We start from the raw sequence: 25,736 nt of genomic DNA, 5'->3' as shown, positions 1-25,736 counted from the left end.
TCTGTGTACTGACACAAAGCTATGATTTATCCAGGAGACTGCTAGGAAATGATTTTCTAAAGGACATTAAAGCATCAGGTTAGAGTAGACTCCTTTAAAATAAAATACAGTGTGTTGTGAGGGCAACAAACCATGTGCCTCTAAATGTGTTCTGTTCCTTGCTACACCTGACTAGAGCACATGTGTCTTCGGGCGATGAAAACCTCCTTGGTGAGCTCAGAAGTTGGGACTGATGAAAGTGGTTTATTCATGCTTTTAAATCCAGAGCAGCCCCTCCTCCTCTCTTTTGTGTATAGCAGCTACATGCAGGCAGTCTCCCCTTAACGTGCAAATCCATTCCACAACCAGTCAATAAGATCAATGCAAGCGACCCCAGTACTGCTTTCTTCTCTAGAGTTGGGGAACTTCATGTTTTGTGTGTTAGTTTAGTGCTGGATTGACAGTTCTTGCTAAGTGAAGTCCTTCAGTTATCCCCAGGACCAGTACTGTACATCCATATCGAGGTGCCTTAAACCTGACCTGGGCGGACCATCTTCTATGGGTGAGAGGGTACCTAATTGTTGTGCTCATTCAGTTCTTGCCACTTTGCTGAGAGAGCCAACAAGGATGCCAAATTTGGTAGTGGTGTATGATGTTATGCATACACGTTCACTGGGAACAGGATTGAGACCAAAAGTCATTCATATAAGCCATTAAAAAGCTGTAAGATGGTAACAATTATTGTACAGCGCTCTTCAGACATAAATTTTATCTTGTTTTTTATGGGCTGGATTCAAGCTAATGACCTAGACCAGGGGTAGGCAACCTATGGCACGTGTGCCGAAGGCGGCACGCAAGTTGATTTTCAGTGGCACTCTCACTGCCTGGGTCCTGGCCACCTGTCTGGGGGGCTCTGCGTTTTAATTTATTTTTAAATGAAGCTTCTTAAACATTTAAAAAACCTTATTTACTTTACATACAACAGTAGTTTAGTTATATATTACAGACTTATAGAAAGAGACCTTCTAAAAACTTTAAAATGTATTACTAGCACGCAAAACCTTAAATTAAAGTGAATAAATGAAGACTCGGCACACCACTTCTGAAAGGTTGCTGACCCCTGACGTAGACGTAACAGGCTTGATATCCAATTACCAATCCATGTACCATCCAGTCCATTAAACATCTTTCTTACTGCTCAACTGTCCAGTGTATGTATATACTTGCATATTAAGATTGCTATCCACTGATGACCATGGCTTATATCAGACCACCAAAATGTTTGTTCTTTAGTCACTGATCTTGAGTAGATTCCTCAACCTCATCATGCATCCATAACGCCCACTAGAAATCTGGGTGAAGAGTAGGGCTTTGTGAAAATTGCCCCTGAACTAAGCTTTCTTAGGTAAACATATATTTTGAACTACAGTTTCACAGGTTTTCCACCAGATGGCACCTAAACATAGTCAATCACAACAGCTGGGGTTGAAAGAAGTAACAGAACATTTTCAAAGAGACTCTCTGTTTACTTCTGGAAATAAGATGAAAAAATTACTGCACGCAGTGATATAACCTATTTCATGTAATCATGCGTCCTTCTGTTTTATTACTTTAACTCTTGAGCAGCACATCTCACTTGCGTCTGATGAAGTGGGCATTCACCCACGAAAGCTTATGCTCCAGTACTTCTGTTAGTCTTAAAGGTGCCACAGGACCCTCTGTTGCATCTCACCAGAAGCACTATTAAGTCTCTTCAACTCAAGAAGCTTGAAATCCCATTTCTTTTCAAAATATCAGAGCAAGCAATTACTGTTGGTTTATTTTTCTTCCATTGTGAAAAATGTTAGTACAGATGGGTCACTGACTTCATGCTGTTATGTTACCCCCTTTGCTCTTTCTACTCTTCCTGAAAAACAGTTGGCCACTGTTGGAAGACAGGATACTGGGCTAGATGGACCATTGGTCTGACCCAGTATGGCCATTCTTATGTTCAGTGCGTTGCTTTTTTGGGTCTCTCTTGTTTTGATGTAAAGTATGAATTTACGTTATTTTGAATAATGTGAGGAGCTAGGGACTATTTAGTGAGCCTATTAAAGTCAAAACTGATTGCATATAAAGACTTTTTCTTCCCATGTTCTCTATTATATTTATTTATCATTGGGATTCTCTTTGTAGAGGTTTTGTTTATATTTTGCAGTGACTTTTAAGGGTTTGTGGGGATTTAAGTATTTGTAAAACACGGCCACTGGTAGATTAAAAATCCTGCGTCAGATTTACTGCCTAAAATCTCACGTCTCTGCCCAATGGAACAAAGACTGAAGCCCCCTGTTGGTGGAATTGTGGTCGTGCAATCACACTACTATGTCAGGGGACTTCTGAGCCAATTGGGGTGGATTATAAAGTTGGGCACTTTGGTGTGGGGCATTTAGCAGATGTGCAGAGTTAGTACATAGCCTGGGACAACTCCACTTGTGAAGTTGAAGTGTTCTATGCTATGGAGCCTTGACCCAGGGTGGTATTTTGGCTTTTTGTGAAAGGCAAGCCTGTTACTCCTCCCTTCTAAGAAATGTTTGTCTTTTACCCCTCTAACAGGAACAACCTCTGGGACATAGTCCCCCATGTTAATTGTGAGTCCCTTACAGTGAACCCGAGGATGTTTAGGTACATTCTGTGCCCAGTTGCAACCAGTAGAGGCAGTTGAGGCAGTGGGAGAAACTTTCCATAAGAGATGCTAATATCATGTCCAACCCCTACTGCTCTGGGGAGTAAAGGATTGACTGACTCTTTAATTTTGATGTCCTAAATGCTAGTGTGTGCTACTGTTAAACCTCCTGGCTGGCTGTGGACAACTTACTGACTTCAGATTTGTTCTTCTCACAGAAGTCAGACATAGTTTTTGACCTGGTTTATTTCCTTTATAAAGAAAAGTATTTAAATGTTGTAGCTGTTATAAATGTGAATTATGAGGGTTGGGTTGACCAAATAATACACTAGTGGTTAGACTGTCTAGTCCTAAATTGACAAGCTGGAATGTTGCATACTGTTGGACGAGTCAAAATGTTTCTTTTGTTTTAGAGATTTGTGGCGTTTTTTTGTGTTGTGATGAGAGAAAAAACCCCTCCAATAAATAAATAAATTAAAAATTTGTCTTCCTCTCCCCTGGAAAAAACAAAATCACGAAGGGCTTTGGATTAAAGGAGCAAACCTCTCCTGGAATCTTTGATTTGCTGTCTGAGCATAGTTTGAGTGAAACTGCAAGTCAGCTCCAGTCCTCCTGACTAGTGTTACAGTGAAACATGCAAAAATTAATCAGTGGGAATTAGTGCAGTTTCTCAAAGTTTGAGGCTAAGATCACTCTTTATAATTAAAACATACTCAGTAGGTCAGATTCATCCTCGGTAACTGCATAGAATTTGGTGGGTTTACACCAAAAATGATGAAAATGGTTCATTGTATTTACTGAATATTATCTTAGTTTAGCCTAAATTTCTTGGTGTTGACTGTGTGTAGATATCTGAAGTTGTAAAGGGTTGGGCCAAAGCTACTCTCCAAAATAAAATAGTAGATAGAAAAACATTTTTCTAGACAGATTCTTTGAATATTAACCTGATCCTGAATATATAATAAGTAATGTATGATGTAGTATATCAATGTTTTATTGTAACTTTGCCTGAATAAAAAGTTAAACAAAAAACTCCCACATTTTTTCTTATTGGTGAGAGCCAAGTAGTGACTATTTTTTCTTCTCTGTTCAGAAGAACTCTCACCTCCCACACATTTTATTTTAAAGCCACCAGTTTTATTTTAATATAGCCTCCATCTGAAGCTGCAGATAAATGTAATTTCATTGTACTTGTCAAGCCATGAGGTTGCAGTTTGGTGTTCCATCCTGCACATATAGTGCCTCAGCATGTGAATGTGGCTGAAATTCATTTTGAGACAACTGGGCATTGGTCCCCTCCAGACATGGATCATTAGGGATTGTACTGCTCAGCCAGTGGACCATTCTGTTGGTGACCTGGTGGGGATGATAGGATTTGTCTATGGTTATTAACAAAATACCTCCTAAATGCTGTCTTTCTTCCTCAAAGCTCCCATTGGTACACAGACAACCTATTGCAAATAAAATACATGGCATGGAGATGGCTGAAAAACTGCTTCAGAGAGACTGTTTAAATTCCTGTGCTGTGGTTGTTGTGGAGACAAATGAGGTTTTTCGTTTAGCTTCTGCAGAGTGGAAATATTGCAGGTGGAAGTACTTGGTAGATTTGGGCTGCCATACTGTCATCCATCTGAGGCAAAATAGAGTATTGTTCCCTTAAGGCTTTTCTAACTTTTAAAAGAAGGGTGGACTGGATTGAGGCTCTGATGGTACAGATCCATGTCTGGAGAGGACCAATGCCAAGTTGTCTAAAATCGAATTTTAGTCCTATTCACTTGCTGAGGCACTACATGCAGTTTGGTGTTCCATCCAGCACAACTGCATAGCATGCGTATGTGTGTCTGTGTGCCTTTTTTTTTTTTTTTTTTTTTTTTTAAGCAAGGAGCAGTGGTATTGAAGATTTACACTTCCTAAGGGATGTCAAAATACCATTTTACCTCAAAAATGTTCATTTGGATTTTGCTTACTATATCATCACTTGAGGCTGATCTTTTTATCCCTCTCCCTGCCTAACCTACCTTGTTTTGGTACAGTTGTTGAGAAGGTGGCAGCACAATTCAAAATTTCTGGAGTCCTCTGATTTTTCTTATGTCAGGTGTCTGATGATGTAGCTTCTAATTGCCTGAGGGTTATGGGCAGTTCGTATGGGCAATGATAGAAGTCGGATGCCTCTTTTTTTAAAAGATCTGTCAGAATCTTAGTTATCATTAACCATTAAGATATGGCCTGACATTAGCAGGGGCCAGTGGGATTGGTGTTGTGTGGCATGATTCTTTGCTATCTAATAGATATGTTGCTGATTTGACTGACTATAGTAGAGTTAGGTCACCGATTTATGTCCTCATCTTTCTGGTTTTACTGTGTGTGTGTTCTGACTTGCTCGAAGCTCACTAAGTCTGGTCATTTTTCCCTCCTAAGAAATTTAATACACTAACGTCTAAGAAATGGTCAACATGAATATTTTATGCAAATATTCCCTCAGCTTATTTAAACTAGAAAAACTAACTTTGAGGGCAAAGCTCTCTATTTAGTTTTCAAATATATTTAATTCACTTTGAAATATTCTGAAACAATTTAGCTCATGGAAATAGGCTGCTGTACTGTACCTTGTCCGATTCTTTCAGGAACATAACAAATAATCACAATATTTTAACAGAGAATGTCTATCATTTATTTAGGAAAGACTCTGCTTGTTAACTTTGCCTTTAAACCCACCCCCTTTGACGTGATTTGAAGTAGTGCCGAGTACTTACATGGTTCCTTGTGACTTCAATTGAAGTGGTGAGTGCTCAGCACTTCTGAAAGATAGCCCCCGATCTATTTTGCTTTATTTTGAGTGTTCCTTAAGTGTTGTGAACACCCGGGGAAAGACCTGACCCCATAGACATTTGTGCCATGTTTCATGAACAAAATGTATATTGGTACAGCGATAACAAGGCAATTCACAGCAGTATAGCATGAGTTCTGCTATTTGGATAGTCTCCCACTTCCAATATTTGGAACAGACTGAACAAAACAGCTGTTTCTGTTTTGTATACCCAGGGCTCTCTCACTTGTATAATGGCTTTGGAAAGCAGGTTGTCTTGAGAGTGCAAAGTTCCTTCTATGTAGTAACATTTACTAAAATCAATATTTTTGTTAAGGAGGAGCTGAGAGAACTCCGGGAACAACCAACCGATCCTCAAGCCCAGCAAGAAATAATTAACAGCATTGAAGAAGTGTATTTTTCCAATGATTCCTTTGATATTGTGAAGTATGAGTTGGAGGTAAGCAGTCTTCCTCCCCCCCCAAAGTCAGTATTCTAAAAGACATTAATCAATGACATTTATTTTAGTCAATGTTCACCCTTTCATCTTGACTTCACTATTTGTGTGACTTTTCTCTTTTCCCTTAACCCAGAATTAAGATTTTTCTATGGCTGTATAGGGACTGATCCAAAGCCCATTGATATCAATGGGAATCTTCCCATTGGATTCAGTGGCTTTAGGATCAGGCCCATTGTGCTTCCAAACAATTCAGAGATCAAATTGCTTATGAAATGGCCAAAATAATCAAAACTGGGAAATTGATTAGATTTGGCAGAAAAACTGTATTTTTGGCTTTATTTTGTTAGTAACCAAAATTACAATATGTTATGTGTTGATTCTGTGGTCGGGGTGTGTGTGCACATAATCTGTTGAATGCAAGAAAAAGCTCTCTGAGATTTTGATTATCCATTACTGGATACTCACCATAATGTAACTCTGACTTTTCATTGTTTATCATTGTCTTACTTTAAATGCAGATTAGATTGTGACAGCATAACATTGTTTCCTAAATGCATTTAATTATTATATGTATACTTCATCTACATTCATTTTTCATTGGTTTTAATTTTGTCTTCTACATACAGAAGCTTCCTCCAGTTCTTAGTCTTCAAGAAGTGGAAGAATACAGAGACAAATTAAAGCAACAACAAGCTGCTGTAAGTAAAACTCTTTTCTCCTGTGTTGAGTGTGTAGAACTTGATGCCACTGACGTGTTGTGAGCTCCAGTAGTTCTTACTCTATTTATTAAGATTATCGTGACATGGGGCTGAAAATAATCTTGGATCCCTAAAGGTATTAACCCAGTTAAGTTAGCACATTAAGAACCTCTTCATCTCCATTTCTCCTCAGCCAACAAGATGGATGAGCTGGTTGACTGCTTCAGCCAGATTCTCCTCTGATTCCCATCTTTGGGAGGGTTAGAGAGAAGTGCTTAAGAACAACATAAATCATTCCCTCACTTCAGGTGCTGAGCCCTTGTCTCCTTAAACATCCCTAACCCTTGCTGGAAGAAAACTGTTTTGAACATGATTTTCTATATAAATTACTGATGGTTTATTTGGTATTTTTTCCTTGTTCAACCTTTCTTATGTGTATGTATGCTGGAAAGATGCTTATTTTTTAAATTTAATATAGGGTGTAATTCTCAGAATAGAATAGCCCTTCATTTACGATTTAATTCAGAGCAGTGCAAAACATAATTTAAAATGCTTATGTCTTGCACACCAAAGGAAAACTTAAGTTGATTTTGCCATGCACAGGATGATTATAAACTAGCATAAATTATAAATAATATGGTATTTGTATGAAAGGAAAGTTTCCTTTGTAGTTTGTTTAATCTCCAGTGTAGGTGGTTAATTTGTAATTGCACACTAATAACATGGAAAACAGAATATATCAGGCTCCAGTGCTCCATGTCTTTTCTGTTTTTACTCAAGTGTGCTCTTTAGCTGGTAAAGGGCTAAAAGGTTAATTTGAAAACATCTACTAATTCCCAAATGGAGCTGTAAACATACATCTGTTTTTATTTGCAGGAGAAGTGTGGTCATTATCTTAGAATGTTTACTTCTTTCTTGGCATATGTATTAATCAATGTATGATTAAGAATGTTAAGAATTACAGGAAATCTTCAGAGTTCTTAATGCAGATCTTTCAGCATAGAGATTGGATACTTTCCAGATACCTCACATATAATATTTTCCCCTTCAAGGTATCTAAAAAGGTTGCAGACTTGATTCTTGAAAAGCAGCCTGCATATGTTAAGGTAAGATAATGAACTGATGTATTATATTGTAAATGCCTTCTGTGAATTATTAAATCACACCAGCTAATGTTACTGTAATTCAACTTGATCTGTTTTTCAGGCACAATTGTGGATCATTCATCTAATCAATGGGAGAGTGTAGTCTTAAATTCTTATATCCTGTGGCTATTTTACTTAAGTCGTGTTGATACCCACCATCAGTGCACCTAGATGCTTAAATCAATATAGTAATCCATTGCAAATCAACCCTATTTTTTAAAAAAATGTCAAAATCAGTTAAAAGCCCTGTCAAGGAATACTGCTACTACTAATTACCTGAGGAATGAATGAACGTAATGAAAGGGCATTCCATTAGCTCAAACAAGCCTCTGAAGATGAGGCAAACTACTTGGTCAATGGTTTTAAAAGCTTTCTATAGATCCAACAAATCTAGCATTGACTCTCCAGCTGACAATCCAAAAGTAGTTGTGTGGTGTTTCCATTGCCAGTAGGAACTAAATTCTTACACTAAACTCATGTCTGAAACCAGACTGGTAGGAATCGAGAACACGAGATTGAGATATCATGGGAGCTGTTCCAACATCATCATAAGATGTTTCAGAAATGGGAGGCTATAGATGAAGTAGCAGCCGGAGCGGGCTTGAGCAGGAGCCTCACTGCTGTTTATGTTGAAGGATGGCTTGCACCTTGCTTCCATGAAGAAGGCATTAACAATCCTCATCAGTAACAAATTCCAAACTTCCCACTGGTCTCTACCAAGTCATGAGACGTGTGTCCAACCGACAAGTAAGTTGGACATGGCACTTCCAAGAGACTTCAATGATTGCTTTCATACCCTCTTATTCTGATAGTGCTCTCATGAGATTGGTCCGGTCAGCCAGGATCTGGTTCATCTTTTCCGCAAATCAAAGTGAGGATTCCTCAAAGAAACAAATTAGACCATTAGAGTCAAGGAAACTTGGATTCATCATTTTGCCAATCGAATGTAGATTCTAATGAGGCCCCCATCACAGTAGTATGAAATGTCCACAGTTCTGAAGAGTTGCACTGGATGAGGTTTTGCTGAAGCTGAGGGAGAGGACAACCAACCTTTTGTTCCCCAGTGTAAGAATAACCCAGTCTCTGTGGCAGCAGTCTTTGAGTTAGTGTATTGACAGGCTAGAATCTCGACACCCACTCACTTTATGCCTTACCAATGAATCGCCACAGTTTACAGATGCTTTGCAAATGTATTGTAGAATTTTAAAGTAGAGGCCACGCCCTTCTCTGTGTTTGGAAAGCACCTGTCACATTTTGAAATACAGTGCTGTCATGGTGTGTGCACACCCTGTCTCCCTTTGGGGTAAATCATGGGTGTGGTATCACCGTGGTTATAGTCTACCAGACTGTTCTTGGACTTAAGACTGTGTGGCTCAATGGCTGCAGTCAGTATGGCTGCCCTTGGGTTCAGGGATCCGCGGCCTAATGGCCAGAGTCAGGGGCTGCCACCTGGGATGGGGCGGGGGATGATGGCTGAGGTAGGGGGACCTGGGCCCTCCCTGCTCCACTGCATCAGGGTTTTCAATCCGGCCTGTGGGATTGCCAGCCCTGTGGCGCGGTGGGGCTAAGGCAGGCTCCCTGCCTGCCCTGACCCCGCACTGCTCCCAGACGCGGCTAGCACCATGTCCTTGCGGCCCCTCAGGGAGGAGGGGTAGAGGGCTCCGTGTGCTGCCCTCGCCTGCAGGCGCTGCCCTCGCCTGCAGGCACTGCCCCCCGCAGCTCCTATTGGCCGGGAATGGGAGCTTCGGGGGTGGTACCCGCAGGCGAGGGCAGCACGTGGTGGAGCCACTGCCGGACATGCTGGCCCCTCCCAGAGCGGCGCGGGGCCAGGGCAGAAAGGGAGCCTGCCTTAGCCCCGCTGCTTGCTGCTGCCACCCTGGAGTCATTCGAGGTAAACGGCGCCGGGCCGGAGCCCATGCCCCGAACCCCTCTTGCACCCCGCACCCCAACCCCCTGCCCTGAGTCCCCTAACCTGCTACCTTGAGCCCCCTGCTGCACCCAACCCCCTGCCCTGAGCTCCCTCCCGCACTCCCCAACCCCCTGCCCTGAGTCCCCTCCTGAACACCGCACCCCCTCCCGCACCACAACCCCCTGCCCCAGCCCTACATTCATGGCCCTGCGTACAATTTCCCCACCCAGATGTGGCCCTCGGGCCAAAAAGATGGCCCACCCCGGCCTAGACTGAGCTAGTCTGCTCCCTTTTATACTGGAAAAGCAGTTGGAGCATGCCCAGCATGGTCTGGTGGGGGTGGACTTCCTCTGCCCATAATGTGGAGTTAATCCTTTCTTGTCTAGTGAAGGATATGCACACCCTGTCACAAGTGCAATAGACATTTTTTTAAATGTTCAGTTTTTCTTTTACATAGGGGGTGTGCAAACCTTTCTACGATGTATTGCCAAATAAAGATAAAGTAATAGCTGTTTAAAATCCCTGGTGATTATTTTTAAGAGCCCCAAAATATAGTAGGAATTTCACAAAAAAACTTAAAGCTGTGTTCCTTGCCCTGAAGTGGTCACAGCCTAAATTCAATGCGTCACAGTTAAGGGTCATTGCAAAGTGATATGTACTGAATTGCTAGTGAATACCTAAATATTGTGAAACAAAATTTTGTGTATAACATATTTGCCTGCTTTGCCAATATCTGGTTTATTAATGCAAATTAAACTTTGTGCTTGTGCTTGAAGCTTTGATCATTCCATTAGGCTGAACTTCATTAATGGCAATAATATTATTCTTGTGAAAATGTTGCAATATATAAATATAGCAAAACTATTTTATGTTGAGTTTTCAATTTCAGAAAAAATGGATTCCAAATAATTCTCTTTTGAAGATACTTGTTTTTTTTTTGTGTGGGTGACTGTAAAAGTGTTTCTGCAGAACCTCTAAATTGTCTTATTTCCCTTTATGGAAACTCTAACATCACATTATGCCATCAGTGCTTTGGCCTTTACTGATTAGGCGATTGAAATATATTGTAGCTTGAGAAATGTGGGACTAGATTATAGGTTTATGTAAACTACTTTGAGATTGGTGAGAGCATCTGATTTGTTTTACACAACAATGCATAATTCTTGGAAGAGTAAATTGAAATATTGCTTCTCTGTAGGAACTTGAACGAGTTACATCTTTACAAACTGGTCTTCAGTTAGCTGCAGTCATTTGCACAAATGGAAGAAGGTATGGTACATACTTAGTGACACACTTGTCTGCTGTTCAGAGATTGAAAGGGAATAAAATGGTTTAAAAACACAATTACTCTCCCTTCCCCCTCCCAAAAAGAAACCCCTTCATTTACTTTAATATGAACTAATGATTACTTTTATTAGAAATATTTCCTATTTTTGATGTCGGTACTAACACAAAATTACTAGTAAATTCCTGTACTTAAGTCCAAAGTGTGAACTGAAAGTTCTGCCTCCTATTGGAATGGACCATTGACCTAAAAACAAACTCCAGATAAAGGATAAATGCACCTTTCTAATTTCCCTCTAGTGTCACTGTAATTGCTGAATTTCAATTGCTGGTCATTCAGAGTTTCTAATGTGCATTGAGACCTACCTGTTAGACTATTTGATATAAAATTCTTTATTTTGCATATTAGCTAAGACTATTCTGTGTATTGTTAACTTCTGCAGACACCTGAATATTGCAAAGGAAGGCTTTACTCAAGCTAGTTTGGGACTTCTTGCAAATCAAAGAAAACGACAGTTGCTGATTGGCCTGCTAAAGTCTCTGAGAACAATAAAAACACTGGTATGTGCAGATTTTTTTTAATGGTAAAATATATTTTTCTTAATTATGTAGTTTTCTTATGGCTTTTTTTTTTTCCTGTCGATTTTTAGCAAAGAACTGATGTACGTTTAAGTGAAATGTTGGAGGTAAGTACTTCAAACTATTTTATGGTTACTGTAGATGGGTATACATTTGTTTCCATCCTTTTTATTTCTTTCACTCTTATTTCCTAACACAGAGGACCCTTTTAACAAAAGAAAATAAAATGATTTACCAGAAATTTTGCTTTTTAATGTCAGAAATACTGTGTGTATGGCACCAACTGCTAATCTACTGAAAGATGCCTGCGATTCTGTTCAAGGCTCCAGTTCTGCCACTGGATGTGCATGAGCAGAGCCTTGTAGACATGTGGATCTGAGGGTTGAGGCTCTAATTAGTACAATAAGGGTTCTGTTAGGTCTTTCTTATTTATGTGTCTGTCCTTTCTGATACCAGTGTTTTAAAGCAGGATGTGCTTTTACTGGGAGGACAAAAAGAGGGTGAGGTTTATCTGGTTGCATGTTGGCAGATATTGCTAGTACAGGTGAAGGAAAATACTCACATCAGCATGTAACTGCCCAAGATTATGTACTGTACAGGCTCTGCTACAGAAGCATCTGTCAGCACACAGTGGATAGGAATAGATTGACTATGTGACATTCAGCTGTGTTTTTACTCTCTCCTCTTCCCCTCCCCCCCCCCAGTGGGTGGGGGCAGACAGCAGAGTGAGGAAGCTCAAGGGGTTTCAAGGTTCCAGGATGTATGCACGTTTTGAGAATTCTATTAATTTTTTTATATAGTTTACCTTGCTACTTGTAGGCAACATGGAGAAATTGGGCTTTCAGGAGGGATTTGAATGAGGAGAGGTTCTGGCTTGGTGAACAGAGGTGGGGAGGGCCTTCCATTAAGAGCATGGAGGAGTGTACAGATGAGTGGAAAATGAAAAGAGGGTGTCGTTGGTAGAATGGAGTGGGTAAGAGGATTGCAATAGGAGACAGTTGCAGAGAGGCAAATGCTGCAGTGCAGGGCCAACTGCACCTTTGTCCTGTCAGGTTTTTCTGAGTGCACCCTGTGAGGTGACAGGCCCTGCATCTTCACCTGATGAAGGGGGCTGTAGATCGCGAAAGCTTGTACTCAAATAAATTTGTTAGTCTCTAAGGTGCCACAAGTACTCCTGTTCTGTCTCAGAGTGGAATTCTACAGTTCTCTGACTCTCACGGTGGGTCCCCAGAGTAGAGCACTCTGTGTAACAACCGTGATTGCTCAGCACGTCTGGATGGATTTGGCATCTGCAAGTCTTTGCTTTTGGAGATGTGACTGGTGGTGAATACAGTGACCCCACACAGCCTTCCTAAATCAAAATATCATTTAATCTCAACAGTGGGAACAAAGCAGACGCACCAACCTCTGGGGACTGGGGTTTAGTTTGCCATCAGTCTTTGCCTTCGCTCCCTTCTCCTTCAGGGTCCATTTGTTTTATCCACCCCAAAGTTCTTTGTTTCAATTTTTCCCACCTGGATTCTCCCTCCAGTTTTTACAAGCTGTTTAACTCAATATGGGTGGAGGTCAAACTTCAGAGCTAATGATAATTTACCTTTAAGTTGGTAAACTGGGGTATCTGAAGTCATTGTCCACTTTTCCATGTACCTGCATTGGCTCCTGCTTGAATTAACCCCTTATTTTCATTCAGTAAACCGTCACAGTAGGTGTGGAATGTAAAGCATCAGCCATCTGAAACTCCTGCATGGGCCTGCTGAAAAGTCACTGAGCACTTTTTAAATCCTCTTATTCCAAGAAAGGAATTTCTGTCCCCAACAAATGTCAGTAAATGTTAGTACAGACACTAAGGAATTCATTCATCAAAATACGATAGCTGCTCAGCAAGTCTAACTGTGATGGAATCAGGTTACCATCTCTGGTGCTCAAGGAGAGTGTTTTGAGCAGAAGATATTTCATAAGCATTACTAAAAGAGGTCAGCCTTGTGAAAGACTTATGCTATATTGCTCCCAAACTTGGCGATTGTTGCCTTGTGGCATTGCAAAAACTGATTATATAACTTAGATTTGTCTGACGTATGGTATGATCTAACGTGCACATATGACTTGGCAGAATTATTTTATTTCTGAGTTGGAATGTTCAATTGCTTTTGACAGTTCTGTTCTTTCCCCCTGGGATTGTCCCCTTTTCATCGTACCATTGTCTTTGAACTGTATATTTTGTGGTTTTTCTTGTTTTGCACCTCCTGATGCATGTTTTCATGTATGGTGTTTAATGTATAACTTTTGCAAAAACAAATAAGTAAAGTGGGTGTCAGTCTACTGAATTTGCATGTTTATATTTTGAAAAAAGTTTGCAGCTTCTGAATTTTGTGGGTTTAAAAAAAATCTGAGGGCTCTGTGTAGGAAACATGAAAATATAGAACTATATTCAGATACGTTATAAGCTTTGGAATTGTGCCTACATGGCGAGTTCTGAATCTGACCCATAAGTCCAAATTCATGAGTAAAATGGCGTAACTTAAACACAAGTGGGCCAGATTCACACCTGGTCAATGGTCCATTTAAGTCAATGAATTTACAGCATTTAAGTATCTGTCTCAAGTAAGTGGGAGTAATGGAGTCTAAATTGTTTAATAGATGTGAGGAGTATTTACTTTTACTTTTGTTGTTTGGGACCTACTTTTACTTGCTTTTGTTGCTACATCCTTCTATTCTGGCAATTTTGCATGTGAATTGCATGACTTTAGAGTTCCATCAGGCTTAGTGGGCCAAATTTAGAGGTGACATATAGAGCACTGTAAATTGGTCTAAGCTAATCAAGCCCTGGAAAGAGTAATAGATTGCATAAATTTAGACTTCTTCTAGACTCATCTCTGAATTTATTCCATAGTGTTTTAAGGGTTCAAGTCAAAGTAGTGCTTATATATATTTTTACTCTATGGCACTGAATAGCTTACTTCATCTGAGTATAGCAGTTTTTAAAAGACGATTGGGATACTGATCTTAAGTGTCCTGTCCTTCTGTTATAGTGGTTATGAATAGTTGAACGTACATTTTTTGTAGCTAAATTTGAGCCTGCAGAAGAATGTAGCTACGAATCGGTATTCTGAAATGATGTTTCTATTATAGTAGCTGATAACAAATGGTTTATAAGTTGTCCTTTTGCATTTTTCATTTGTAATCAATGGCTTTACATTTAAGTTCTGTGAAGCTCGTGATATATAATGGGCGTAATCATTAGTTGGGGAAAAAGCAGACTCTGATGTAATATATTAAGAAAACATTCCTCTCCTCACAGGAAGCATGCTTACCACAGATCTCTTTAGCATTGTTTTTTCCCATACAGTTCCATTTAATTTTAGTCTAAAAACGTATGTTGCAATATTTGCTTCAAAAGTTACATTAGCTATCTATTGCATTTTTTTCCTAAGGAGGAGGACTATCCAGGAGCTATTCAATTGTGCTTGGAATGCCAGAAAGCAGCCAGTACTTTCAAACACTACAGTTGTATAAGGTAAAGTTACACTTTGTTCCTAAGGAGGTTCCAGCTTTTAGCTTGTATGCAGTGTTTTGGGGAATATAAAATGTCCCCAAAATGATGTGGCCATGAAAAAGCAAAGGTGATCCTAGGATATAGCAGGCGAGAATTTCCAGTAGTAATAGGGACGTATTAATGCCATTGTACAAGGCACTGTCAAGACCTCATCTGGAATACTAAGTGCAGTTTTGGTCATCCATGTTCAAAAAAGATGAATTCAAATTAGAACAGGTATGGAGAAGGGCTACAAGGATAATCCGGGGAATGGAAGACCTGTTTTACAAGAAGAGACTAAAAGAGCTGGGCTAGTTTAGCCTAGCAAAATGAAGGCTGATGTGGGAATATGATTACGCTCTCTAAATACATCAAGGGGGTGAACACCAGGGAGGGAGAAGAGCTCATGTTCTTTTGGGGAACGTAGGACACTGAATGACTAAAGTTTTTTGTGCTTCAGTGTTTCTGAGAAAGTGGTTAATTTTTTTTTTTTTTAAATTAGAAACTATGAGTGAAATTCTGGCACCATTGATATCGGAGGGAGTTTTACCATGGACTTCAATCAGGCCAGGATTTATTAAAATTAATGCTCTGGCTTCTTTCCTCCCCACTTTCCCTCCCGCCATATATGGGGATTATTGCAGTATTGAAGTAATTATGAGTAATTCTTGACTTCAGTTGGAGTTATGCATTTAGAATGGCAGTAGCTTCTGGTCCTGAATGTGCAAAGAAGCCAAAGTATGTAGCATTACATATTTTAATTTGGTAATTCATTGCTATGTGTGTGTGCAGCTTCAGGGTTTAGAAACTACTGGACAGGTCTGTCTAGATTTTATAAAATGTATATTTAAAGGGTACATCCAGACTACCCACCGTATCGGCGGGTAGCGATCGATTTATTGGGGATCGATATATCGCGTCTCATTAAGACGCGATATATCGATCCCCGAACGCGCTCACCGTCGACTCCGGAACTCCACCAGAGTGAGCGGCGGTAGCGCAGTCGACGGGGGAGCCGCGGCCATCGATCCCGCGCCGTGTGGACCCCAGGTAATTCGATCCAAGATACTTCGACTTCAGCTACGCTATTCGCGTAGCTGAAGTTGCGTATCTTAGATCGATTCCCCCCCCCCAGTGTAGACCAGCCAAAGAGAAAATTTCATAAGCTCTTGCCTAAATCAGTTGAAGTACTTCAGAAAGCAGCCATTAGAAATTCCATGTACAATAGTCTAAGTTCCTTATCCATGATCATTTGTGCCTCCACTTGGATTTGTAGTGCTCATCTTCCTTAGCTTGTACTCAAGAGTCAGAGAACTTCATTTCTACCTTCTCATTCATGGTGGAGGTGGGGGCAACATGGACCAATCTTTACCACAGAATGAGCACAGTGTCACACTTTCATTGGGAAAGTTGATATTCCCATGATGATACCCATCCTGCAAAAAATGTAGCACCTCAACCATGTAATACTTTGCCTGATATTGATCTTCCATTAGTTGAGGCCTACTTTCTCCCTTTACCCAGTGTCCTGCATGGTAGTGATGATTGTTATTCACCAAACTGTCTATCTTTTCTTGTTTCAAAAGGGAGTGTGGAAAATAATATAGAAAACAAACAGTAATCTGATTTGTTTTGCAAACCACTTAATCTTTCTTTAAGTGGGGGAAAAATTGGGAGATTTCTTATAAATATTTACAAAGACAGTTTGATTTATTAAACTGTTAAAATATTTGTTTATTTGACATGCTTCCTTTGTTAATATTGTGAGATTAAGGTTAATTAGACGGTATTTTCTTGTTTAAAATTCACTTGGCATATAAATGATTTGAAAGTTGCTGGTGAGGAACCATTTAGCACTGAATCACTTTTCCCTTTCTTTTTTATTTTCTAGAAGCTTTTGTCATAGCTGCAAACTTTATCTTCAGTATGTAAAGCAAAAGTGCTGTAATTTAAATTGATATTAACTGTCACTTTATAGATAATGGGTGACAAAGTTCAACTGCAGAAGTCATATCATTATAAATCTAATACCATGCTGAGAAGATTATGCTGTTATCACTCTTAAAAGGGTCTCCTTATATGTTCTAAGGATAAAGTTTCTTTAGAGAGAGAATTTTTGTGTTGGATTAGCTTGGTAACAAAGGTTTAATTGTGGAAAAGATTAATGTACAGTTCGTATCTGGTAAAACTATGCTTTTGAATTTTGGCCTGCACAGATTGAATAATCTTCCTTCTATTTTTAGAACATATTTACTTCTGTGTTTTTAAATAAATTTTACGTGTGTGTGTGTGTGTGTGTGTGTGTATATATATGTATGTATGTGTATGTATGTGTGTGTGTGTGTATGTGTATGTATACACACAAACATTTGAATCTTTGGTTTTTAAAATACTTCATTGTCTCTATTGTCAGTACAGTGTGCCTTTTGCATCACACATAAAATTATACTAAATGTTAACAAGTGCCTATGGAGGGCTCTGGGCATCTTTGCCCACTAACCTTCCCTAAAGCAAGGAGGAGTCAAACATTCCAGCCACTGATCCCAACCACAAATCTCAATGTTTAGCGCACCCCTCAAGCTCCAAAAATCTGGGAATATATGCACATTATATTGCAGCCCCCCTTATTGTCAAGCAGTTGAGCTAAGTGAACTAATGGGACTCTTCTATTGCTTGGGATCCTCATGAAGTTATGTAACACCCTGGGTGGGTTGTCAGCAGCGGGGATTGAATTTGGGATCTCTGAATCTTAATGCATGAACATGTGCTGCCTGAGTTAAAAGATCCAGGCCTCTTAGCTAAGGCCGTAGCAGGCTCATCAATCTCTAGTTGGCCTAGTCACCACTAGAGGGGGACAGAGTGCCACACCAATAGGTATAGCTTACGGTTCTCTCAGGGCTCACATTTTAAAAAAACTCCAAGATCCCCATGTGGTTCTCCATGTCACAATCCATGTGATTAGCAGCCCAGTACTTCTGTGTTTTATTGTGAAGCCTTAGTAATCCGAACAATGATTAACTCATGTTCAGGAAAAGCCCCCACATGAGACACTTTGTGCCTTCCCACTTAGGGGGTTTCCCCAGAATTTTCTTGTTGGATGTCTGTGGGGATCAGAGGTGGCTCCCATTGAAGTGGTGGGGGTATTCGACCCTGCTCCTTAAACTTTTGGATCTTCCTAGTTCTATGGAAGTCTAATCTTGAAAGAGGTGTTCTTCAGCTTCCCTGTGAAATGAATCCTCCAGGGTTCAGAATAGGTTGGTCCATGCCCTGCAAGATCATACAGATTGGATCACCATTATTTTGGACTGGGATGTATTGCTTGTGTGGCGGTTGGGAAGGGGAACAATGCTGAGGAGAGCAACTGGCCCTGCCCCGACTCTCCTCTTTCTCCCAGGGATTTCTTGTATTTCCCATTGTTTAAAATCTCGCTATTGGTTTAATCTCTGTGCATTGAAGACCTAGACATGAAGCTTGTATGAATTGTGAGGAAGTTGAGCAGCAGTTTTTTAAATAAAAATGAATTTAAGTATTCCCACATGAAGAAAATAATGAACACAGAACTAAAGCAGCACTTTGATTGTACAGTTGAATGTTTCTAAACAATAGAAAGTCTATACCATATAAGACTTCTCAAGTGTAGGATTTCAAACAACCCTTAGTACTATATTACTACGGAAAAAATCTACAGGAATACACTCTCTTAAAAAGCTCTTGTGAAACTTTAATGTCACACATTAAAACTGCTTCAGCTATTGCAATTAGGCCCAAATGTTACCTCTGTTATATCATAGTGGATGCATCTCTTAAAATACACTCTGTAATGGGGTCAGCACCCACCTCTCACAAGTGCCCCCTTCTGGTTGGGTGTGTCCGTGTTCTTTCAGTTTTGGTGACCCCTTTCATTGGTTGTCAGGTGTGTGTTTGTTTTTTTTCCCAGTGACTCAGCCCTTCGGCCAAGTCTTACACACTGTCTGCATGTGAATTAGAACAGACCCCTTCCAGGGTATACCGTCCACCAGGACTTATCTCAGTACCCCTCTGGTAGTGTCTCTCTAGCCCTCCCTGGGCTCAGTCTTTAAGAAGTCCCACCCCTGGTATGGGGCCATATCCCCAGGGCTTCCTCCCTGGAGACACTGTCTTCCTGCAGCCCTCTGGCTGGGCTCAGTCCTTACTCAGTCCCAGCAGCCAGCCAGGAGCTCCTTCATTGCTCCCCCAGTCCCAGCTAGCAAACTGTCTTTGGTTCAGTCCTATAAGCCAGCCAGCCAGGAGCCTTTTGCTCCCCCAGTCCCTGCCTTTCTTCTCCAGCTCCAAGCAGCAACTAACTGCTGCTCTGTTCTGCAGCTCCTTTTAGATGGCCCTCCTGGCCCCTGATTGACCATTCCAGCAGCCCCTCTGCTTCCTCGCAATCACTCTAGGCTGCTTGGAGGACCGCTCCTTTGCTGGGATGGGTGTGGCAGAACCCTGCGGCCTCCAGCAGGGGGCCTTTGGGCCTAGTCCACCCTATCACACACTCATTAAGATTTATATGGCTGTTGATTGAAGAACCCCTTATTATTTATTATTTATATGGCTGTTGATTTAAAAAACCCTTATAACATGTTTTGAGTAATTAATTCATGACATTCATTTTATTCAGGCAATGTTTCTAAATTATGGTTAATAGCTTCTTATAAAATTCATCCAGTGTCATAGACTTTAAGGTCAGAAGGGGCCATCATGATCATCTAGCCTGACCTCCTGTACATTGCAGGCCACAGAATCTCACCCACTCACTCCTGTAATAGACTCATAACCTCTGGCTGAGTTACTGAAATACTCAAATAATGTTTTAAAGACTTCAAGTTACAGAGAATCCACCATTTACAGTAGTTTAAACCTTTTTTCTGACTAGCAGAATTATAAAATTATTTCTAACGTTTGGTTTAGAAAGTACATTGAGTTTTAAATGTATGCTATGTTTCTACAAATTCTTGATCAAAGCACCTTTTGCAATAACTCTTATTTTCTTGATCTGTCATGTACAGTGTACCAAAAGAAACGTTACAGTACTTGCTTATTAATAATAGCTACCAAATGGAGCAAACGTTCTATTAATCTCAGATTTTTTGATAAAGCTATAAGAAAAATGGATTAAACAATATTCAGATGTAATTCTACTGGTATATGTGGAAAGAGATGGAGGAAAGAAGTAGAAAGAGAAACCCGGAGGTTGTTAGATGTGTGTTTTCTAATGTTGTAGCAAAACTTTTAATTGTAACTCTCCCTTACTCTAAATCTGCCATGTTTGTATGTGTGGAATTCGTTGTTGTTGTTTTTTTAACTTCAGGATGGAAAACTTAAAAAACCCAAAAAACCCCCACAACAACAAAACTCCAGCTTGTATTATTTTTAATTTGGTTTAGTTTAATCCCATATATATAAAACTTCTTGTTCTATTCTAAGAGCTATAGCAATGAAAAGATGTACACCTCTACCTCGATATAACACTGTCCTTGGGAGCCAAAAAATCTTACCACGTTATAGGTGAAACCGTGTTGTGTTGAACTTGCTTTGATCCACCGGAGTGCGCAGCCCCGCCCCCCCCCCCCCCCCGGAGTACTGCTTTACCGTGTTATATCCAAATTCGTGTTATATCGGGTCACATTATATCGAGGTAGTGATGTATCTGTTGAATGTAAAACAACAACAACAAAATAATCTGGGTCCTGATCCTGCCAACATTTACATACATTAATTATTTTATTCCAGTGAATAAAGTTCATAGATGCCTGTTTTCAGGATCAAGGCTCAAGCTTCTGTTGCATCTTAAAACAGTAGTGGTAAAAGAAGGGCCATGGAATGAATACTAGGGCTGGCCAGAAAATAATTTCATTGTGTGAAAAATGTGGAGATTTAAAGACTTGTTTTTGTTCTGATGCGGAATGAAAATGAGACCTTTTAAACTTCATTTCCAAAAAGCCTGGGAGGTGGGATACCATGTTTCAGTCCCTGCTCTTCCTGATTCAGTGCAGGGATTTGAACATGATTCTCCCACATCCCCAGTGAGTGCCCTAACCGCAAGGCTATTAGCTATTCTGGGGTGGGTTTCTTTCTCACATTCATTTTGATGAGAAATTCCATCCTGGACCCGAGAGAACCTTCCAGACTAAATTTTCATGGTAACTGATACATTTCCGTTCAACACTTTGGTTTAGACAAAAATGACGTTTTTGGACAGAAAAAAATTTGTTGAAATATTTTCGGCCAGTGCTGCTGAATACAGCCCACTGAAATCAACAGTGCAGCCTCTCACTTTTATATTAAAAGTATTGCCTCTGAGGGGTTGAGACCCCCCCCTTCTCATGTCATAGTCCTACTTGAATTTCAGATCAGTACTTTCTGCTGGCCACCCACTGTATTAATAATATGAAAGACTGTAGTCTGTTGTTTTTAAGCAAATTAGTTGTAGTCTATGGCCAAGCTGGCAGTTTAACTTTCAGTTGTGAAAAATTTAAACAACCCCTGCCTTAACTATCCTGCTCCACCCTATATTTCTACCAAGGTAAACATTTCAGCTAATTTTCCCCAAAGTTGTCTCATGCATTTCTGGCAAAATAAATAATAATAATAATAAATGGTTGAGTTAGAAATGACATTGTAAAATATGCATACAATATTTTTTAATAAATGAATGTTGTAATTCATAAATCTAATGTCAGGTTGATAATGGTTTGCTTTCTTCAGGGAAAACAAAATGATTTTTTCAATGGAGTTTTCAGTATTGTGGTTTCATGTTTTTTATATAATATATAAATTTTGTTTTCCATTTGTGATGTTGCTGCAAAAAAGAGAGAAAAAATTAGGTGTCAGATGCCCTTACTACTTAAACTGATACAGAGCTACTTCCTTTTTGCTGACACATCATAAATGTAAATAAAGTTTTTCTTCTTGTCACTTGGACTCATTTTTTATATAATGTATGGAAATAAGAAACTAGATCCCTATTGAAAATTCATTTCCCCTGGTTTTCTCCTCAGTCAGTTAAGAGATCTTAACCATATCTGTACATACATATGAGCACTGTTAAGAAGTGAAGTGCATGAAAGTCAGGAAATACAATTGAGACATACACCTGTACCTCGATATAATGTGACCCGCTATAACACGAATTTGGATATAATGCGGTAAAGCAGCGCTCTGGGGGGGCGGGGCTGCGCACTCCGGTGAACCAAAGCAAGTTCGATATAACGTGGTTCCACCTATAACGCGGTAAGATTTTTTGGCTCCCGAGGATAGCGTTATATCGAGGTAGAGATGTAGCAACTATAGTTCTGTCCTATTGGAGCTTTGTTTCAAAAGAGCAGCCTTTAATATCAAAAGCAAAATTTTCAAAGATGGGTGGAATGGGGTTGCTGACAACAGGGCACCTATGATAAAATTTCCTGTAATAACTGTACATGTTTAAGGAAGGGCGTGTGTGTGTGCTCGCGCGCAGCAGAGGTGTGTGCAGGTTTTCTGGTGGCTCAACTCTCTTGAGACCTCTTGGAAACGGTGCGTTTCAAATCTTAATGTTGGAAAACAATGTTTTTCATCTAATTTAAAAACAAAAGCAACAAAAACCCAAATTTGTCAGATAAATCTTAACAGTGCATTAATTTAATCTGAAAGCTGTCATGAACTCAGAATCCTCCTACTGTGTGATGTTCTGTTAATGTGTAAATAACTGATATTAACACAGTTACTTACCTTGTTGTGATTGCTCCATGTGTTCACAGACTGCATATGAATCGGAGTCCTTTTTTTGAATGTTAATAGCTTTGCTTTTTTTAAGCCAAATTTCTTCCAACATGTGAAATTTCTTTATATGCTATTGATAAGTGCTATTCTATGCCTCTAAGAGCTTTAAGCCACTTTGTGCCCACCTCGTGCGGGGCTTCTTTGGATCTGGAGAGGCCCCCAAAGGAAATTATACAGCTTTAGGGCTGCCTGTCTAAATTAAGGCAGTTTCCCTAACATGGCCCTCTGGCTTGCAAGGGGGTTCTTGGATGGCATCTTTATTGTCTCTCCATTGTCTGCACTGGGGGAATCCTTCCTCAGTAGTATGCGGGTTTAGGAGTGCCTCTTTACTTGCTCTGTCCCTTTTATTTGGCATAAAGATGCCAGAGTGAGATGAGATTATCACCCTAAGTATGTAAATGTCCCCCACCCTCCCAGAATGAACAAATCATTCTCTTATTTGAAGTGTTGTCACTTATGTCACACCTGGACAAACGGAGTAGAATAGCAGCGTACAAGGCTACTAAGCCTTCCCTCTTTGTGTGTGTGTGTGTGTGTGTTTATTTGTTTGTTTGTTTAGAGGGAGGATTGGTAACGGATTAGAAATTGGAATTAACAAAAAAGAGAGACTTGATGTATAAGAAAGTTCAGTAAATGCTCCTCCTGTGGTAAGACAGTCCAGTCCAAACTTTCCTTTTCTGGTTAGAACGCCATGCTTTTTAGCTGTCGTTTTGATGTGGTCTCTGAAGTTGTAAACCCCAGCCTGTCTACATCCCTGGATTCAGGTAGTGAGGAATGTGTTGCTGCACTCCAGGTGACCCAAGCAGGCCACAGCAACATGCTTGCATGCTTTCCTTTTATCCCTCTTTGTGCCCTGTTTGTTCAGCTGGTTGCCTCCCTTGTGTCCTTTTCCCATGCTATCTTCACGCCGTTCTCAATCGCTAAATCCCTTTCCTGATACTAACCCCGATGCCTTCTGCCTTTTCTAAGTCTCTTTCCAAAATCCAGTACTTGAATGAAGTTTATAAACTACATCCTCTTAAACATTTTAAAATAAAATATAATGAAAAATAATTGATACCCTTAAGACTTCAGTCTCTCAAGTAACCACATTATTTTATTGTGCTTTCCCTCATCTTTCTCTATCCCTTGTTTTTTGTCTTAACCTAGGTTGTGAGCTCTTTGGAGAAGGTACTTCATCTGTATTGCCAAGAACCATGCATAGCTATTGTACAGGAGAAGTGCTAAACAGTAAATATGTTTTCTTATTGCTGGCCAGTGCCTTAAGTCCAAAAGACCGGCTGTTCTGAAATTAAAAAGGCTGTTAAAGGCTTAGTTTGGTCAGATCAGTTAAGCATGAAACCTCCTTAAATTTTGAAAGAAAACAAACAGGCTTATTCTGCATGTCTTTATTCGGAAGAGCAGAAACAAAACACCTGTGCAGCCATTTTTTCTGATTTACCCTCTCAGTCCATGTTTCACAATATTACTTGCTTCCTGTGGACAAGAAATAGCTATGTACACCTCTACCTCGATATAACACTGTCCTTGGGAGCCAAAAAATCTTACCGTGTTATAGGTGAAACCGCGTTATATTGAACTTGCTTTGATCCACCGGAGTGCGCAGCCCTGCCCTTCCCCCCCCCCCCCCCGGAGCACTGCTTTACTGCGTTATATCCGAATTCGTGTTATATCGGGTCGTGTTATATCGGGGTAGAGGTGTATATCTGTACCCAAGGAAGATTCACCTGGATGGATGGAGAACTGTTCTTGTTAATCTCTCCTCCCTATTGAGGCTTCTCCCACGCATATCATAGAGAAGGAAACTTGACAGATTCTTAAGAGGTCTTTTGAGGTTTTTTTACTCCCTCTTGGCTTTCTGTACATTTTACTGTACTATGCTAGATCATTTATTGAATATCATTTACAACTGCTTTCTGCATCTGGCTGCTGAAAGTGCCCTGGGGAATTATCACTTGATAGGTTCAGAGCATTTACACTTCTGATCACATTTCTCTAGAAGTTGTAGGATCAGTATTTGAGGATTTTGCCCTCAGAGGTTTCTGAGTTCTGGATAAAAGTAACAATACCAGTTTACAAGGACCATGCAACCTTAGTACTTTGGTCTTATGCAGATACGTTATGAAATGCTGAAAGATTTTCTACCCCCTTTCTCTTGTACTGACGAGACAGTCAGAGTACTTGATGCTGCTAAGATGTCCATCTGTCTCTCCCTCTGTTCTATTGGCTATGCTGATTGCAGCTTGCTGAGCTTTCTTGATGGAATATTGCATTGGAGGTGACTTGCCTAAAAAAATTAAATTTATGACTCTTCTCTATTCTGACAGGTGCCTCTAGGGGAAACCCCATTAAGCAAGCTTTCACCAACCTGGCTGAAATATAGCTATTATACATTGGCCACTCTTGAGATGAGAATGGATGTTTGTTCATTGTCCATAGTCAGGAGGAGATTGCTCACCAGCTCAACTAAAACTGTTTCCAGGGCATACCGTATTCAAATGGAACACTTCTTATTGCTGTACAAATCTCCTCAAGTTAGAGAACAGCATTGTTCATGTGGAGAACAATTTTTTTTCTTGTAAAAAGATATTCCTCTGCATATGTCACTTTCTAAGATACCCTATCCTTAATTGAGTCTTTCAACATAACTGTTATCTTGTTTTCTGTTGGAACTATTTTACCTCTGTAGTATTTTTAAATCAGAAATAATTTTTACTCTGTTAGCTTTACGTTTTTCATGCTTAGTCTCTGCCAAAGATGAATTTTGTTAAATATTGTTAGTGCTTTTAAATAATTAGCAATTTGCATGTTATAAATGTCAGGTGTAGGGAATAGTTGACTTATACTTTCTCAACCTACAATAAAAGTTCTATGCATTTTGAAAGTGTGCATGTCCAAATGCATCT

At 40.0% G+C, this 25,736-nt stretch overlaps 1 protein-coding gene across 3 annotated transcripts in view; it reads left to right on the top strand.

Annotated features, from left to right (window-relative positions):
- Nucleotides 1-25,736, top strand: part of VPS50 (VPS50 subunit of EARP/GARPII complex) — a 178,557-nt gene that overhangs the window by 21,882 nt on the left and 130,939 nt on the right. For all 3 annotated transcript variants that reach the window (XM_065398182.1, XM_065398181.1, XM_065398180.1), the window contains exons 3-9: nt 5,785-5,907; nt 6,534-6,605; nt 7,658-7,711; nt 10,858-10,928; nt 11,387-11,504; nt 11,594-11,629; nt 14,954-15,036. In XM_065398182.1, the coding sequence (XP_065254254.1) occupies nt 5,785-5,907; nt 6,534-6,605; nt 7,658-7,711; nt 10,858-10,928; nt 11,387-11,504; nt 11,594-11,629; nt 14,954-15,036 (557 nt within the window). The remainder of the gene's footprint in view (nt 1-5,784; nt 5,908-6,533; nt 6,606-7,657; nt 7,712-10,857; nt 10,929-11,386; nt 11,505-11,593; nt 11,630-14,953; nt 15,037-25,736) is intronic.

Source organism: Emys orbicularis, chromosome 2 (genome assembly GCF_028017835.1).
Source record: "Emys orbicularis isolate rEmyOrb1 chromosome 2, rEmyOrb1.hap1, whole genome shotgun sequence".
Taxonomy (NCBI): domain Eukaryota; kingdom Metazoa; phylum Chordata; order Testudines; family Emydidae; genus Emys; species Emys orbicularis.
Note: the sequence above shows the minus strand (reverse complement) of the source record. Positions and strands in the feature narration are given on the sequence as shown.